The sequence below is a fragment of the Pocillopora damicornis genome, chromosome 11, assembly GCF_964200805.1.
Source record: "Pocillopora damicornis chromosome 11, jaPocDami1.2, whole genome shotgun sequence".
Lineage (NCBI taxonomy): Eukaryota > Metazoa > Cnidaria > Anthozoa > Scleractinia > Pocilloporidae > Pocillopora > Pocillopora damicornis.
The window spans coordinates 17,353,877-17,371,792 of NC_142680.1; the positions used below are offsets into that span (position 1 = coordinate 17,353,877).

Consider the following 17,916-nt stretch of genomic DNA (forward strand, 5'->3'; position numbering starts at 1 on the left):
TAAGCCACAAAACTTACTCAAAGGGTGGATAACGCTATCTTCTGGATAAATCTCTATCTGTTGGATAATGCAGCATTTCTTTTTTAACTCTTATTCGCTGGATAGCGATTTATCCTTTAGATAGAATTTTTCGCACTCCGGCCTTCGAATGGCCGGGGCTTTGATTAGAGAGTATGCATCGGTCCAAGGTGCGATTTCTTAGCCTCTCTTTCTCGGTGAAGAGAACTTGTTATGCTTGAAATTCGAATTTTCCAGTAGGTGACTGAGGATTACATATAACACTACTTCTCATCTCATTACAGAACTAAGACGACTGGAGCAACGCTTAATTTCAAGGGGAAAAGAAATTTAGATGGAAATGACGGTTCCTTTTTTTTTTTTTTTTTTTTTTATATGACCTCGCATAAGTACAAAACACGACCTTCCTTTAAGCTCTAAAGAGTATTGACCTAAGATAGTTTTAAAAAATTTGGCAACCCCATAAATTTTAATGAGAAGCCAGTTAAAAAACCTTACTCACCCTCCCCCCTCCCCAATACAACCATGATGAAACAAACTGCCCCTGTCTGCCCCCACGGTTCCTGTCGAAACACCTTAAGTGACTCTTACTCTTTATTAGTACATTTGCGAGCAGTCTTCTTTGCAAATGCTTTTCCATCCAGTATGTATTTCCTAGAGATCTCGAGACAGAATCAGCACACTCTAGCAAGTTTCACAGAAGTTTATTTTAAGAATTCTGCCCTCAAGTCTCGGTAACAACTGAACCCTATTCTAAAATGACAAACCGATCGACCATTTTATCAAATGAATGTAATTATAAGAAAAACATGAAAAAGACACAATTTTCTGGAAAGCAGTACCGATCGCCCCAATTGCAGAATTATATCGAAGCATTTTCACTGCTTCTCAAAGCCAAAAACTTCCATTTCACTAATGGTGAAATTCTGGTTCCCTTGAAGAAATGTGGCAGCATTCTGACCGGTAGGACACTGGTACGAGTTATTCAGGCTGACAGAGCAGTTGCTAGAATTTGGAGCACTGACAATACGAAGGTCATGGCCACTTCCAAATGTGGGCCCATACCCATTGTGACAGTGGATTGCCTTCTCCTCTTTTCCAGTTATCAGTGGTAGCTTTGAAGGGGGTAAACTGTTTGGGTTGACAAGGCTGAACAGGAAAGACTCGGGAGCTTTTTTGTAATTGGCTCCTCCAGCTGAACAACAACAACAACAAAAGTCTCGGATTATAAAACGTTCTCTACATTGACCAGGTGATTTACCTATCCAAAACGGTCCGAGAGGCTTTTAGAGAAGAGTGAGTAAAAGTTCCTTTATATGAGTATAAAACTCTTCTTATGCATTGACATTTTCGGAGGGATTTTTTCTAACAGTCTTACATTTTCTCTGCGCAGTCACGATGTTGTCACGTGTGATGTAGATCGCGACGTTTCGACTGCATACTGCTTCTTTAGGCGATGAGGTCGACTGGTCATGCGTGATCTTATGAGCATGATGCTCTGCTGTGATTAGTTGTTTTTCAACAGCTCTGATTGGAAAATGGAAAAAGGATTGAAATGCACCAATCAGAGCTGTAAAAAAAAAAGCTAATCTCAGCAGAGCATCAGGCTTATAAGATCACGCATGACTAGTCGACCTCATCGCCTGAAGAAGACTAAAAGTATGCAGTGGAAACGTCGCGATCTACATCACACGTGACTACATCGTGAGAAAAACGGAAAAACTTAGCTTTTAGAATGCTTTTTCTATTATTCAACCATCAACCGAACAAGTTGGTGTAAACGAAAAATAAATCGGTCGTAACAACCTAAACGGCAAAGTCAGCACGGCATTTAAGTTAATGTCAACAATCGCCTTTAAAACCCCAACCCCCTCCCCCCCCCCCCTTCCTTACTGCACACGTCATTTTCTCTTCAAATCTCTTCGGCCTCGAAACTGTCCCAACGGAAACGTTGCCTCATATAAACTTGCCGCGCGCGGTATAAACTACCCGAAGGTAAAGTCTCGGAGGACAACGAACAATAGTGCCTTTGTCTAAAAATAATTCAAACCATGACGACAGATTCTGCGCGACGAGCAAAATTTATATCAAATAATTTTTGCGGCTAGTTTAATTTTGGGAGGAATGAGACTTTTCATTGGAGAATGGTCACAAGTTAGAATAGCGAGGGAAATTTTGGGCTTACCACCGTCTTTCCAATATGCAGATGTCACGCAATTCGAAACTCAACTTTTTGTTCGATGAAAACACTTTTTATTCTAATTATTATTATTAATATTTAATTTTTTATGTCACTTCTGAGGGGTTAATTGGCAGTAATGAGCCTTTTTTCATAGAAGAATGGTCACGAGTTAGTACAGCGAGGGATCATGGGCGTACTTCCGTCTTCCCAGCATACAGACGTCACGCAATTCGAAAGAAGAAAACAAAAGACTACAACAAAATTAAAGTTAGTGAAAAGTGCGTTAGAGTTATAAGGACTTACCAGGTTGATCCCATTGTTCTTCAGTGTATCCTCCAAACACGTAGTTCCCACTCTTGATTACTGTTACTGTGGGTCCCTTGCCGTCACAGTAAGAGTGAAAGTTGGCAGCTGTCCAACCATTCTGGGAAGCGCGGTATAACAAAACGTAGTCGTCACTTGCACTTTCGATGGTTTCCTTCAGGAAATCGATCAGTTGTTTTCGTTGCTCTGATGAAAGGATCGTAGAAGCGTTGAACGGCCTTGCTCTCAAATCTTCAATTATTCCTTCGATCTGGTAAAACTCGGCTTCGGTTAGTAATTCGTTACGCACAATTTTGTCATCCGGTAGCATAAGTTTTCCTGTGCGAAGATAATTCAAGATATGTCGGAAGTGTGTTCCATCTCGATCGATAAAGTAAGATCCATCCTCGCCAGGTTTTGTGTCAAATCTTCCAGAAAACATGGCGTGCAGCATCGACCCTGAGAATAAAAACATACATTAGTGTCTATAGCTGCCCTTTACGAGGAGTTTTCACAAGAAAGTTGGGGTGAAATCTTTTCCCAGAACTAGCTTACAAATATTTTTCACAGTCGAGTACATTTCTGCTCAAAAGCAAAGTTTATAAATACTAGACTCAATAAAAATGTATGAAAAAGCGTCAGAAACTATTTTGTCCACAAACAAAGCCTTTTCTCTATGGGGCAAAACTTGTAGTTTGTGATTTAGGTTCCTCTATCAAACCGCCGCAAGTGAAAGTAGTTCAAGTGCATAATTTTATATCCTTAGATGTTATACCATGATATTTCCATTGAAGGACCAACTGGACTGATTTCGTTAAAACGTCTGTTAATTTTATAAGAAGTACCTGGATCTTTGTTCATAGTCTCCAAACTGGTATCGAAACGGTGGCCGCCGACATTAAGTTTCAGCATCTTTGAGAAGTGGATGTGCTCAAGTTTCTTCGCCACCTCGTCAAAAGCCTCCTTCTCTTTGCGAACTTTATTCGTCTCTCGCTTCAGAATATTAAAAGCCTCTCTAACGTGTTGGTTTACTTCCTCCAGGGCTTCATCGCTGGGCGAATTGTGCTCTTCTTCCGACTTACGCGATAACGACATCTTCCTTGTAATCAAACGACGCTTTACTCAAGAATGTAGAGAATACAGTGAAACTCGAGGAATCTTGTTTGTTTGCTAACATATTCTGATTATTTTTTCCTAGTATTTCAGTTTCGTGGTAAATTTTAGCGCACGATTAGCATACTTTGTTACTGACCTACGAACAGAGTGACCTGAATTAATTTCCGCTACTTATCTTGAGGCTAATATTTAAGCAACTGTTTTAAATAAAACACGTGAAAACGCTAATTTAAGTCATCTCTTGTTTGAATAAAGCTAACTTCAAAGCCAAAATACTGTTCAGCTCAGTTTCCAAAATTAGGAAGGACTGTACCACGTATCCTCACAAGCGAATGATTTGTTTTCCTTTCCTTCTTTACCACTAGGACACATATTTCATATCTTTTTTTATTTGGACAAATAAACGAAAATGTACAATATTTTCTACTCTTGGTTGCCACAAATGAGACATTCGACTTTGCTGTTTTTCAGAAGGAAAAGTTTTGATCGTTTGGTCTGATCGTTCACGTGAGAGTAATCCTACAAAGAAATTTTATCGGCTATAGTCAGTTACGTTTCTACAGGCTAAGATGGGAGTGAGAGCAATCATCGTAAGCGTCAGCCTTTTAACTCTTTACGGTGGCCAATTTACGTTTTCAACTAAGTTGTTAACACTAAATTACTTGCTATACTCTCCCACCGACGCAGCACCACAGTTTCTTTAGAAACTTAACCCCTTTATTCATTTGAATGGTCGGTCACAGGGACTCGAATCAACTACATGAGCAGAAGTCATCATCAGAAGTCACCAAGTGAGGAGTTTATGGTCAGTCCAATTTGTTGGCTAGACATCGTGTCTGAAAGCTTTCAGAGCTAGGTTGTCTCACAGAAGTTAAAAAAAACCACAAGATTCAACGTCAATGTCTACAAAAATGCATGCCTTTTTTTTGGAGGGGGGAGGATAAAAGTGACATTAGTTGTTTTAAAAGTTTTTATTTAAATGTTAAAAAGAAAGTGCCCTAGGGCTGGTAAGAGTTGATCCAGTTGCGCATGCCAAACGTTTGACCGCTGCGTTGTTTTTCATCCTCTTGACGCACGTCTATATAACCATTGTGGCGTGGGCTTACAGTTCAGCACCAAGCCACCATTGCGTGGTGGAAAAAGAATTTTCAGTGCACTTATGTTGAGGATTGGTAATGTCATAAAATCCAAAATTATCTTCGCCCATCAGGGCACCTGTACTTGGATCCCAAGAACAACCGTTTCTTCTGCTCCAGTATGAATCAGTATGCATATGTTCGTTATCACGCTGCACAAGCATCCCCGAGCAATCCGTACAACTTCTTCCTCGAACTGAAATGTACTCATACTTCTGACAGCTATCTTGGTTGACAAACGTTAGGATGTCCGTATCTTGGAGAGTCGTTCGTGCGTAGTCGGTGAAATTAAGGCCTGACAGGAAATTGCATGTCACGCGCCAGTGGGTCGAGTTGTCCCGGATGTTGACCATTGCTTGGTAAGATACTCGATAATCATTCCAGTTGAATCTTGTTTCGTTTCGCGGAACGTTGAAATAAAAAGGTTTTCGTTTGTAAAAGGCCTCATTTTCTAGAGAAAATGACTCGATGAGAGTCCAAACTTTTCCGGGTTCCGAGTCAAAATCACAATAACTCTGAATCGTGTCATTAAGCTTATACACGCCTGACTTCGACTCTGGTTTCAGCTTCAAGTAAGATTGGCATGAATCGACTCTTGGGTGGAATATCTCGCATCTCTTTCCCTGGTAATGCTGTGGACATGTGCAGTTGTATTTTTCTTTGACGTCATTGCAATTCTCTGTGCATGTGCCTCCATTAAGGCAAGGGTTTGATTGACAACAGCCATTCAGGCATCTACTATTTTCCTGAAACCGAACACGAATGACAAAGAAACGAAAATTAAAATTTCACTGAATAGAATAAGAGGTCATTGTTCTTTTCTTTGTCTTTTAAAAAATGAGTATTGCAACAGAAAATATTTTCAAAGAAACTCTTCATTTCATATAAGGCGAATTTTTCGAAGCGACTCGTCTCCACCAAAAATGATGATCAATGGCTTTTCAGCCAATTTTGACCTGATCATTTACGTTTTCCAGCTTTGGAGACAATATTTGTGTAGATACTTAAAGTCCTTGCTGGCTCCTGATTCAGCTGATCCTATTGTTCACAGTTTGTTTACGAATCTTATTCGAAAACTTCTCTACAAGAACTCAAACTTACCCTCACACCGTTTTGCTGTACATGATACAAAACAGTTCCTGGTCTTTTCACTCGCTTCCCGATGACCCCATCAATGTCCGTGTCCAGAAGCTCACATATTTTTCCTCTGACTTGAAACGCAATGCAGTCGCAGTGTTTGGCGCAGTGACGAAAACACTCCCAGGGGTCCCGCACGCTTTCAGTCTGAATTGTATGATTTTCTATGCTGAAGTTCTCCATGAATATGTTATTGATGAAGATCAGTGGTGTTTCCATTTGGTTGCTCGCTGTAGTAATTGGAGGGATAAGCAGAAACGCTGTTCCACAGTTGAGCCATAGAAACGTGATATATAAATCCATCTTACTCTGAAAAATAGTTCAGTGAAAAGGTTGTCGTACTTTTCAAAGAAATGTAAAATTAAAACTCCTTAACAGCCTGCTTTTAATGAGACTGGAACCAAATAAATAAAGAATAGCATCCATTAGTGAAAAATAAGTAATCGGCTATTTGTTCACGAACATTATCTGTTTCAAGACGGAAGCATTTTTCAGCTGGAAGCAAAAATGAAAACTACGGAGCTCTTAGACACGAATTTCCACATCAAATGAAAGCCAATTCTTTGTGTATAGCGCGTGATGTGTTTCATTTAACAAGTAATAAAAGTTGTCTAATATAATATAATAGAAAATACAGAGACATGTTAGCAAGTTTGTAATAAAAGTGTACCTTCACAGTGCGATTCCTTTTAAGAACTTTTGTAGCTTCCGAGAATATTACACCTATATAACTACAGAATTCAAGATTAAGCGATTTTTGGAAATCACAAGTATCTCTCAGGGTAAAGAAAGAAATTGATCATCAACGTTTAGTAAAAAACTTTTGTTAAAAACTCGAAAGGAGACATCACTTATCACGGAGATAACTCTAAGAGTTAGAGCAAAATTATTCTTGAAGAATAAAATTCTAGGTTTTTAAACAATTTTTCGCCTTAAAATTCTTTAAGTTTCGTGAACTAAAACAATGCTTTACTTCTTCAATTTCTCGTGATGATTAATTGTGAATCCGTCCACAAAAGAAATTCAAAACAACTTTGTGTATAACACGTCATATTTTTCTAACACATACAAAATCGTTTGAAAAAAGAAAGGAAACTTGCTGAAAAAACAACTGGTAAATTTTTTCAGAAATATAGAAGCATGTTAGCGAGTCTTTTATAAAAGTGAACCTTTAAATTGCGATTCTTTTTAATAACTTCTGTAGCTTCCGAGAATATTACACCCATATAACAACTAAATTCGAGATTAGGCGATTTCCTGAAATCACAAGTATCTCTCAGGTTCAGGTAAGAAATTGACCATTAGCGCCTTGAGAAAAACTTTTGCAAAAAACTTGTGAAACAAAAGACGCAAATGAAAAAGTCATTACTGATCACGAAGACCACTCTAAGAGTCAGATAATAAAAATTATTCTTGAAGGCTTTTAAACGATTTTTCACAATAGCCTCAATGACAGTCGTGAATTGAAACAGTGCCGCTTACGACTTCAATTTTTCATGATGATTTATGGCGCATCCGCTGAAAAAAAAGACCAATGCAGCTTCTCTCTTGAAAGAACTCTGTATTTAATACATTTGATAAGAAAAGCACTGTTTTTAAACGAAAACGTAGCTTAAGAAAAGAAAAACCAGTACGGACCACGAGCTTGTATCCTTTAGCACTCAGGAGGGCTGACTTTTTACCATCTTCACTCGATTCGAAGGCTGAGGAGAGGAAATATGTTTCTAATGTTCTAAAGGCAAATGGCTCTACAAAAACGAAATCGTGTTCGTTAGAGACCAATTAGAACAGAAAAATTGTCCAGGACAACTTGCTGATGTATGATTCTCCCAGAATTTTCCGGCTTTTTAGTAAATCTTCTTTAAAAAATATCCTTAGAAAGTCATTTGCACCAGAGAATCTTGCTCTTTACAAGGAAAGTTGTTGTGGAAGAACTAGTCATTTCATATTGAAATGAATGAGAAAAACATTTGAAAGAAGGAAACTCGCTTATTGCAAATTTATCATCATCTTTCAGTCCCATTCATACGTGATGACAACGTCATCTTTGCCATTGTAATATTAATTGAGAACCACTTAGTTCACTTATAAGCAGACAAATTGAATATTTTCAAATTTTTTTTTTTAAAGTGACACAAGTTTTCCTAACCCGTTAATTCCTGAGATATGATTATTAATTCTTCTCTCTGGCTGCTTTACCTTCCCTTGTATACTGTGGTGCGAGATCAAGATAAAATCTTTTGTCAGCTGACAAGTTTGAATATTTTCTTTACATGTATAATTTGTCGGTTAATGCATGAATCTTACAAGGAGAAATTACATGTCAATCACTTCTGAGAGGTAGAGTGTTAAGAGGCAAAAACGTTTCGTTAAGAAACTTTTTTCACATTCTTTTTATCTTTCTTTCTGCACTTTCCTCGATGTCGGTATTTCAAATCAGTTTTCTATTAAAGCTCTAAAATTATTTCTTAGAGGCTTGTGATCGATTTTTCCAAATCTACAGGCTTTGAATCATATTTTTCCTAGATGCAAAGATAGGCAGGCAGTTTACTGTTGCTATGGTAATCCTGGCATTCAAAGCACGAGCGAGCCATCTTAAACTTAACCCTCGGTTTTCAGCTGCCTCAAAAAAGTTTTAAAAGGATTTAGAAGGAAGCCTATAGTTCACAATAAAGCTGGTTTTACACGTATGGAGCAATGTTACCTGGGCGATTACACAAGTTAGGAAAAATTTATGCGCTGCATCAGATTGGAAAGAAAATTGTCAACCACATCTAATAGCATGGCAGTTTCTCGACAAGGATGGACTTGTCATGGAAAAGCAAATTAGGAACTTCGCGAAAATTGTCAAGAAAGCTTTGTCGTATAAAAGTGATTTTTAACACTTCGGTTATAAAGCTCTTTTAAAAAGCCAGGTTTACATATTTTTAATAACACCCTGGCTATAGTCAACTTTATTGTATCTCTCAGTTAGAACGTGCGCTGTGATCGGTCAACTAAGCGGGCCATATTTCACTGTACAGCCCACTAAATGCAAAATTTTGTTTAAATTGTAATCTTAAACCGAAAGATATGAGAAATATCTTACTAGCCTCGTTTTCTCAGTCTGAACTGAAGTCACGGAGCCTCATTTTACTCTGTTCGCGCATGGACCATAAATCCGAGCGACAAAATATCGGTCCTTGACTTACAGTACCGACCTCAAACTCGGTTATTAAGAGTTATTTACAAGGCAGAATTTCTTGAAAACAGGTTTTAAATCCAGCTATAGCCATCTTTTTTCCTCCTCGCCATCTAACGTCAAGATTTGTAAATAACTAACTTAATAGGAAGAAACCTTTTTTTGAACAAACATTCGACAGAATGAATTTAACTGCTGCACCTAGACAAGTAAGACGTGCAAAATATGTATTTCTCATTTTGCGTTACACTTTAACGGGCGCTAAAAAGTATCAAACGAGCTAGAGTTTTGAAGCTGCACGTGAAAACGATAGCGCGCGAGGACAGCACGCATGTTTTTCTTTCCTACACGTTCGAGTTAAGCTGTCTTTAACAGTATAGTAGCTATAGAAACAATCATTTTGAATGATTTTTACTACGGATACAATTCACAAATGAAACGACTGTGCGCTTTGGTGTAAAATACAGATACTCTGAATAATTCTTTATGATAATCTTTGGGTAAATTGTAGTCTTTGCAATAACATTAAACGCATCTCCAATCGCTTTTTAAATTTGCAACAATTTCAACCCGGCATTTTACTTTAAGTTTGACGACCAAAGCGAATTTTTTTCGCTGAATTGAGGCGCGAAACCTTGAACGAATTTTGTAACAAAAACTAACCTGTATTATTTGGCTTTCAAAACATGTCAACGAAACATCTTCCTTTCGCACAAAATTGGCGTTAAGATCCGTCCAGGGGGAAGGTTACTTCCTCAGATCGCAGCTAGGGCAACGAAACTCACCTCCAAAAAACAACAAAAGTAATTTCCTTATTCTTCTCCATGTCGATGGTGTCAAACAAAACCGCTTACTGTTAAAAACTCTGTTACGTATCAAACTTCTTGTAAAATATGCGTTATTTCTGTCCCCAAACTGGCATTCGATATTTTTATCTCCTTGAGGCAGGTGTATTTGAAATGGATAATAGTTTGTGGATATTATCTTCGTAGAAGGAAATGAAAGCTGATTTAATTTCATGTGGAAAGAAATGGAATTTAAAACATGATGAAAGCTTTTCTTTTTTTTTTTAGCAATGCTGCTTCCATTAGCCTCAGTATGCTGTGAGTTAGCAGGAAAAATCTCTATAATCTAATGGAAAACAAACTGAAAACAAATAATTGGCTTCAGTTGTCATATACCCTTTAACTTTGCCAAAGGAATTTTCTTTTGTAATTAAATCAAGATTGATGTTTACAATTTAGCCTGTTTCATCGGAATAACTGCCGTAAACTGCTAATTTAGGGCGCAAGAGCAAACTTGTACCACGACAAAGGAGTATCCCGCGTCATACGGAGAATTTGATTACGATAGAGAGTTAATACAGCCGCATGTTGAAAAACAAAAGGTTACAGTCAGTAACAAAAAGCCTCATAATTATAATTCGTTCCAATTTTTTTCTTGTTTTTCTCTTTTTTTAGGATATAACCGTAAGTTCATTTTGAGCGACTTGTTAACTTGTCGAAGGCTAACAAAAACTAACAATCTGGCTGTCGAGATTTCACGAAGACTGCCTTAGATTAGCAATATCGCTGTCGGGAATTGAGGAAAAAAACCAACGAAGAATTGCACTATAGCTGACGAAACGAATCGAAGACTGACGAAGACTAGCAGTATATCTGTCGGGACTTAACGAAGACCGACGAAGACTAGCTGGCGAAACGTAAAGAAGACAGACGACAACTAGTAGTGTGGCAGTCGAGGTTTAACGAACACCGACGAACCAATCAATTTTATATCTTGTCCCCACGCTATTTGCATACTCTTTGACTTGGAGAAAAATATAATTTCAGTGTCTTCAGTTTTGGTTTCATCAGTCGTGACATCAAAATTCTAAAAATAGCTCGATCAACCCCAAGGTTTTCATTGCTAATAAATGATGTTTCTGTGTAGCTGATGATAACGCTGTAGTATGATCTGATTCATTCGAGGGAGAAAACTTTCGGAAGTTAACTGTAGCCACATTATTTCCCTTCATATAATTATTATAGGACAAATATATATCTTCCTAATAATGTTTTGGTCTGCAGCTAAGATAATTACGATCAAGAACTGTGTTTAAGGGCAGATAGTTAAATTTAAACAGTTCCACCATCATGCTACAAAGTGCTCACTTTTTTTAACCCCCTTAGATGTGTCCTACATTTAACTTCCCTCTACAAAATCAACGAATTATTCAGCAAAGAGTTGATACAAAAAGGGAATGATGCAACACCAAATTCTAATAGACGAAAATGTATAGCAGCTGAAAGGGAAAGTTTGGAAATGGATCATAAATAAATAATATAGTAAACAAAGCTGTCGTTGTGCGGGGCCGGACGGCTTTCTTCTGACCAGCTCACGTCAAACCGTCTTGCCCTACACACGTCCGCTTTAACGACATCAACGAGAGCAAAAATCCTTTTTTGAGCACGGTACACCGAGGAGTGCAAGGCTCGTTAGAACGTGTACGTGAGCTATGATTTTCTATATAATTGAACATTTTTTTTTTATTTTGACTGGTGCATTTCAGATGAATGAAGTCCACTTAGGAAGCTTTAATGAAATTATTTCAATACATTAATATTTACAAGCTTAAGGTAATCTTCGTCGGACGTGTGTTGTTAATTATCAACTATTTACCAAAGTGGAGGTGACTTGTGGTGGAATTTTTTTTTTCCATATGCTGAAACAGTGAGATGATATTGTACAAAAATATGATTATAACTCATTTATTTCGATCACAAAATATTCGGGCAAAAATTCCGCGTATGCAGCTCGGAGGTAAATTGAGAAGAATTTTCGGAGTTTTAGTAGCCAATCAGAACGCGCCTTCATCGACATCCACCGTTTTAATATACAATATAACAATATATATACTCGGATAAACTGCGGGTGAAAAAGGAATAAACAGCAGAATTATGGCGCCAAAACATTTAACAGAAGATGGAACTCAGAAAACAACGTTTCAAGAACTGGAATGTTCCCTCTCTCTCGTCAGTGAGGTACAGCAACAACCAATTTATTACGCTATATTCAACATTGTCCTCTCCATCACAGCATTTCTTGGCAATTCAATCATCCTTGTTGCCCTTCACAAGGAATCATCCCTCCATCCACCTTCTAAACTCTTGTATCGTTGTCTAGCAGTAACTGATCTTTTGGTTGGTCTTGTCAGCCAGCCTTGTCATGTTTCCTATTGGATGTCCTTGGTTCAGGAACACTGGAGTCTTTGTCCATACGCAAGGGACGCAGCTTACATAACAAGCTATGCATTATGCGGAGTGTCTTTGTCTACGATGACGGCCATAAGCGTGGACAGACTTCTTGCTCTGTTATTGGGGCTGAGATACAGACAAAAAGTAACTTTGAAGCGCACATATGTCATTATAGCTACCTTTTGGATTGTATGTAATGTCGCTGCATCATTCTTCATTTGGAACAACAGTTCTACCATTTGGGTCGGCCGTATTTTTATACCGTCTTGCCTTGTAATTTCAGTTGGTTCTTACACAAAGATTTTCCGCACTCTCAGTCATCACCAGACTCAGGTACAAGATCATGTTCAACAACAGCCGAGCCAACCAAATGCACTGAACATGGCGCAATACAGAAAGGCAGTGTACAGTGCACTGTGGGTGCAGTTAGCATTAGTTGTTTGTTATTTGCCCTATGGTATAATGGAAATTGTGATCAGTCATAGAAAAACCTATTCATCCCATTCAGCAGTTAGTAGAGAAATAGCAATCATCTTAGTTTACTTTAACTCCACTTTAAATCCGTTCCTTTATTGCTGGAAGATTTCTGAGATAAGACGAGCAGTAAGGCAGACAATCAGACAAGCACTTTGTTGTCTATGGCGTTAGATTCTATTCGAGTAATTTTTAATTATTTTCATTCCAAACCAAACTTTATAAGTTACAGTTGCTCCAAGTAATCGCTCGTAGGATACTTCCCTGTATTGTTAACAATTGTTCACCTAGAATATTTACTGAACCGCGAAGCGGCGAGTTAAATATTTACCATTTTCGCCGATTCTGAAGTAAATAATTGTATCAGTTTCAGTTAATTTATGTTTCACGATTTTAGCAAAATGCAAGCGTAGAATAAAATTCATGCTAATTAATTGATCGGCGAGGACCATCGGAGGACACAGAAAAATGTCTCCGCAATTCCGTGTTTCTTGTTTACACTCATAAAGCAGCAAAAAAACTGCTCACAATCAAAACAAAATTCGCTATTTCAAATAAGTCAAACGTTTTTCGCGTTGCTACATGTATACAGGAGCCGCCGCGTCAGCGATGTGGTCATGGCCTCGAATTTGGTATTATTATTTACGAAATATAATGCTTAAGTGTGAATATGTTTGTTCCTTTAGCTGTTAGGCAAAATTACAGTCAACGTTGGAAATAAAATTGATCATAGCTGGTTCTGTGACACTCGTGCATGTCAATTGTTTCCCCGAGATGAATTTGAATGCATAAAAAAGAGAAAACGGAATTGAACATAGTCACTTTCAATGTCTGTAAATATTCTTGAATCTTATAACGCATAGATAAATAAAAAGCCGCAATCACCTGCCATATGTTTAAAAATTATTTTCCTCGTCAAAATTAAAATTATTTTCTTCCTATTTTTATCTTGGCATTTGCAAGTCAGATTCTCACTCTTAAGATAAAAAGACGGAGTTTATTAATAAATAATGGGATTGTTTAAATTATCTTGGAATCTTTGAACACAGAAGTATTTTACAAATGCTATGTATTGGGAGATTACCAAGTTCTAAGAATTTTCCATACCAGCAACAGTTTCAGCCTGGACTTTCTCTGGCAAGTTTTAATTTCTTATGTTTGCAATTGACAGAAATAAGTTTTCAAATTTTTACGGATTAAACTCTCTATCTATTGAGAGAAAAAAGTAGAATGAATAATTTTTATCAAATGTAGTTTGCCCTAAGATCTTTTTATTCATACTGTGAGGTAAGAAAGCCACAGATGTCTTCACATGTTTGTCTCGCGTCAGTTTCTTGGACCGATTGAAAACGTTGGCTACAAATTTTATCTTCAGTTTCCCGGAAATGAGAATGATTCAAGTCTCAACTTTACATAACGGTATCTTATCTTATTTTGTATGGTTTGTCTGGGTGAAAAAGGACAATTTGTGGCGCCATGAAATGGTAATTAAACAGATGTCTGTCTATGAAATTATAACTACACATTTGTCTCCATGCTTGTCTTGCTTTTGTTATTCCAACCTGAGGCACACGCAAAATAATGTTATTAAAACCAGGAACGGGGAAAAGGGAACGGAAGACGGGGGCACAAAGTACAGCGGCAATCCGCATGACAGTTTAAAATGAGGGAAGTTAGCGCACAAAAAGGGTCTGAACACCCGCTTTGAGCAAGCGTGCTTCGGAATACCGTCGTCAGAGCAATCGTTAAGCGATGGGCGATAAGGGAAGATTTATTGAAGAGTTTTGCGCGATTTTTCACTACAAAAATATTGCTTACTCTGATATAAATTACAGGTGCAGTAAAAGTTAGGTCTTTGGAGAAATGCGAGTCAGAAACTTAAATAAAGGCGGTAAAGCAATTTGTGTCACATAAACATTACTGTAGATATGAATTTTAGATACAACCTTTCGATGCTTTTCCCATCTTTACCTCCATGTTGATGTCTTCTAGTGGCACGAATCGCAAGGTCTTATTTAAGGATGTATTTGTTTCTACTCTGCAAGGCTGGTGCCTCTTCAGAACACTGTGTCTGCATCAGTTCATATGAACAAGGACGTTTTATGCGTGGTGCAAACGCACGTCCAAAGTTATTCATAATCGTTGGATTTATAAAAGTATTGATGTCATCTTAGAAAACAGCAACAAATGAAAAATGAACCTTCATGACGTTGTTGTAAGATCATTGGGAGGAGTTTTGAAAAAATATGCAATGTGGTTACATTTCATATTTGATCGTTGAAATGTTTAGTAGCCCACGATAGACTCTCGGATACTTGCCCTTCCGATGATCCGATTTCTATAGCGCTTGCAATCTTTATCAGAATAGAAATAAATTTTGAAATAAAAGATCGAGATGGAAAATTTCTTTCGTCATCTGTGATGCTTGCTCTGACGACCGAGTTGAGATAGCGCTCTGTTCCCCGTTCTCTGTTCCCCGTTCTCTGTTCCCCATTTCCCCTTTCTCGTTGCCCGTTGGCCGTTCTCCGATGCCCGTCACCCGTTTCCCGTTGCCCGTTTCCCGTTGCCCGTTGCCCGTTGCTCGTTGCCCGTTACCCGTTCCTCGTTCTCCGTTCTCCGTTCTCCGTTCTCCGTTCTCCGTTCTCCGTTCTCCGTTCTCCGTTCTGCGTTCTCCGTTCTGCGTTCTGCGTTCTGCGTTCTCCGTTCTGCGTTCTCCGTTCTCCGTTCTCCGTTCTCCGTTCTCCGTTCTCCGTTCTCCGTTCTCCGTTCTCCGTTCTCCGTTCTCCGTTCTCCGTTCTCCGTTCTCCGTTCTCCGTTCTCCGTTCCCCGTTCCCCGTTCCCCGTTCCTCGTTTTAGTAACATTTCTTGCAAGTCACCGATAAACGGCAGGCAAAAAGAAAATGACACTACAATTATGGCCACAACAAACGCAACAGCCGGTGTAACTCAGGCGAAAACATTTAAAGAACTGGCATGTTCTCCATCTTTTGCTGGTGGATTACAACAACAATCAATATGTTTCTCAGCAGTTAATATTTTTTTCTCCATCACGGCATTTCTTGGAAATTCTCTCATCCTTGTTGCCCTTCACAAAGAATCTTCCCTTCATCCGCCATCCAAACTCTTGTATCGTTGTCTGGCAATAACTGATCTGTTGGTAGGTCTTGTTAGCCAGCCTCTCTATGCCACTTATTGGATGTCCTTGGTTTACGAAAACTGGAGTCTTTGTCGATACGCAATTGATGCCGTTTGCGTAACAGGCTACATATTGTGTGGAGTTTCTCTGTTTACAATGGCGGCCATAAGCTTAGATAGACTTCTCGCCCTGTTATTAGGGCTGAGATACAGACAAATTGTAACGTTGAAGCGCACATATATCATTGAAGCCATCTTTTGGATTATATGTAGCGTCGGTGCTTTATGTTATTTGCTAGATTACCGCATAACCTTTTCGTGTGGCTGTTTCATTATTTCATCTTGCCTACTAATCTCAATCATAGCGCACTCAAAGATTTTCCTCACTTTTAGCCATCGACAGGCTCAAGTACATGATCAACAACAGCCGAGCCAATCAAATGCACTGAATATGGCGCGATACAGAAAGGCAGTGTACAGTGCGCTGTGGGTGCAGTTAGCATTTGTTATTTGTTATGTACCATATAGTGTATTGGTTATCACGCTTTATTTCAGAAAGTCATATCCATCACATTCCATCAAAGGAATAGTGACGGTGTTTGCTTTCTTTAACTCTACTTTAAACCCGTTTCTGTACTGCTGGACGATCAGTGAAGTAAGGCAAGCGGTAAAGCAGACAATTAGGCAGGCATCTTGCTTCTCATGGATCTAGATGATTCGACGGTTGGATATCCAAAAACAAAGATCAGTTAACCAAATTTGGATTGTCAGAGGAGAAGGAGAGTATTGGTTACCGGATAAAAAGGGTGGATTAGTAGTGATGATTCAGACGATAAGTTGGGTACAATTGTAAGGCTAACAAAAAATAAACTTCACTGAATTAGCACCCATATCATAGAGAAAGAGAATGCATTTAAGTTTATGAAGGTAATTTATTTTACTATGGTTTTCAGAAGAGAGGAAATGGGTGCATGTCTCAGTTTGGGTACGAAGAACAATAAGATCAAAAGATACCACACAAGCTTCGTTCGTTTGATCATGAAAACTCTAATAATGATAACTAGACCAGAGGAACATCTGAAGGACAGGGAAAATGTGTCAGTAATTCTGTATTTAATTTCTTGCTTTCAATCACACTTTTAACAAAACGACACTCATAACCAAGAACATGCAAAATTTTTCTAATTACAGATGGTTCGTGGGATTTCAGTGGCTGCTTATTTCTATGTCTAACTTTGTCTGTCATGGGAAAGTATTTCTGAAAATTATGACAATATCCTAGGAAAACGCCTTTCGCTCTACCGCATGTAAACAGAAGCTGCGGTGTCAGCCAAAAAGCTATAGCCTCGAATTTCCTATTATTATTGGGAAATAAGTCGCAATGTTTAAGAAAACATGAGAGAATGTTGCTCTGTTAGCTGCCAAACTTAATAAATTCCACGTTTAAAATAAAATTAGTCTTTGCTTGTGCTAAAGTCAATTGTTTGCCCGAGGGTGACTTTGAATGCGAAAAAAGAAAATCGAAATTAAACACAGACTAAGTTTCTGATATTATTCTTTTTGTATTTTTTGGATTTTGTAACGCATAGAAAGAATGAAAGACGCCCTCATTCACCTGCCACATGTGTTATCATCAAAATAATTAAAATTCTTATCATCATTTTTTTGAGTTGGCATTTGAAAGTCTGATGTTAATTAATCATAAAGAAATAGAGGTAGAGTTTATCGTTAGATAAGAGTATTGGTAAAGTCACTTGGTATCGTTGAAAAAAAAGAAATATTTTAGAAAGGGCAATATATTGGGAAATTGTCAATTTCAAAACATTTTCTGCATCATGATAAACGTTTCAGCCTGCATCTACCACGGGTAAGTTTTGATCTCTAACGTCTGCAACTGACAGAATCACTTTTGAAAAATTCAGGATTAAACTCTATATTTATTCTTAAAAAAAATTCGTTCTCGTCAATTGCTGTTTGCCCAAAGAAAACATTGATCGC

The 17,916-nt window shown here is 38.1% G+C and overlaps 4 protein-coding genes across 7 annotated transcripts; 2 read left to right on the plus strand and 2 right to left on the minus strand.

Moving 5' to 3' along the window:
* Positions 1-706: 706 nt before the first annotated feature.
* Positions 707-3,783, minus strand: LOC113668919 (uncharacterized). Its single transcript, XM_027184897.2, has 3 exons — positions 3,349-3,783; positions 2,504-2,962; positions 707-1,213 (listed from the first exon to the last, which is right to left on the minus strand). The coding sequence occupies exons 1-3, from the start codon at positions 3,596-3,598 to the stop codon at positions 897-899; spliced, it is 1,026 nt and encodes a 341-aa protein (XP_027040698.2). The 5' UTR covers positions 3,599-3,783; the 3' UTR covers positions 707-896.
* Positions 3,784-4,575: 792 nt separating this feature from the next.
* On the minus strand, positions 4,576-10,582 carry LOC113668908 (uncharacterized). Of its 4 annotated transcripts, none has more exons than XM_089186521.1 (3): positions 9,859-10,582; positions 5,857-6,201; positions 4,576-5,501 (listed from the first exon to the last, which is right to left on the minus strand). In XM_089186521.1, the coding sequence occupies exons 2-3, from the start codon at positions 6,193-6,195 to the stop codon at positions 4,722-4,724; spliced, it is 1,119 nt and encodes a 372-aa protein (XP_089042647.1). In that variant the 5' UTR covers positions 6,196-6,201; positions 9,859-10,582; the 3' UTR covers positions 4,576-4,721. The 4 variants fall into 4 exon arrangements, with proteins under 4 accessions (XP_089042647.1, XP_027040684.2, XP_089042646.1 ...); XM_027184883.2 differs by having other exon boundaries at positions 9,737-10,582; XM_089186520.1 differs by lacking the exon at positions 9,859-10,582 and adding an exon at positions 6,563-6,723.
* A 1,402-nt stretch (positions 10,583-11,984) lies between these two features.
* Positions 11,985-13,672, plus strand: LOC113668935 (melanocyte-stimulating hormone receptor-like). Its single transcript, XM_027184913.2, has one exon. The coding sequence runs from the start codon at positions 12,013-12,015 to the stop codon at positions 12,955-12,957; it is 945 nt and encodes a 314-aa protein (XP_027040714.1). The 5' UTR covers positions 11,985-12,012; the 3' UTR covers positions 12,958-13,672.
* A 1,872-nt stretch (positions 13,673-15,544) lies between these two features.
* On the plus strand, positions 15,545-17,372 carry LOC113668957 (adenosine receptor A2a). The gene has a single exon (XM_027184934.2). The coding sequence runs from the start codon at positions 15,698-15,700 to the stop codon at positions 16,628-16,630; it is 933 nt and encodes a 310-aa protein (XP_027040735.2). The 5' UTR covers positions 15,545-15,697; the 3' UTR covers positions 16,631-17,372.
* Positions 17,373-17,916: the final 544 nt, after the last annotated feature.

Coding starts and splice junctions, on each gene's coding strand:
- LOC113668919 (XM_027184897.2), bottom strand. CDS start 3,598: ATGTCGTTATCGCGTAAGTCGGAAGAAGAGCACAATTCGCCCAGCGAT. Junction 2,963..3,348: donor GACTATGAACAAAGATCCAG/GTACTTCTTATA, acceptor TTTTATTCTCAG/GGTCGATGCTGCACGCCATG. Junction 1,214..2,503: donor AGAACAATGGGATCAACCTG/GTAAGTCCTTAT, acceptor GTTGTTGTTCAG/CTGGAGGAGCCAATTACAAA.
- LOC113668908 (XM_089186521.1), bottom strand. CDS start 6,195: ATGGATTTATATATCACGTTTCTATGGCTCAACTGTGGAACAGCGTTT. Junction 5,502..5,856: donor TACAGCAAAACGGTGTGAGG/GTAAGTTTGAGT, acceptor GTTCGGTTTCAG/GAAAATAGTAGATGCCTGAA.
- LOC113668935 (XM_027184913.2), top strand. CDS start 12,013: ATGGCGCCAAAACATTTAACAGAAGATGGAACTCAGAAAACAACGTTT.
- LOC113668957 (XM_027184934.2), top strand. CDS start 15,698: ATGGCCACAACAAACGCAACAGCCGGTGTAACTCAGGCGAAAACATTT.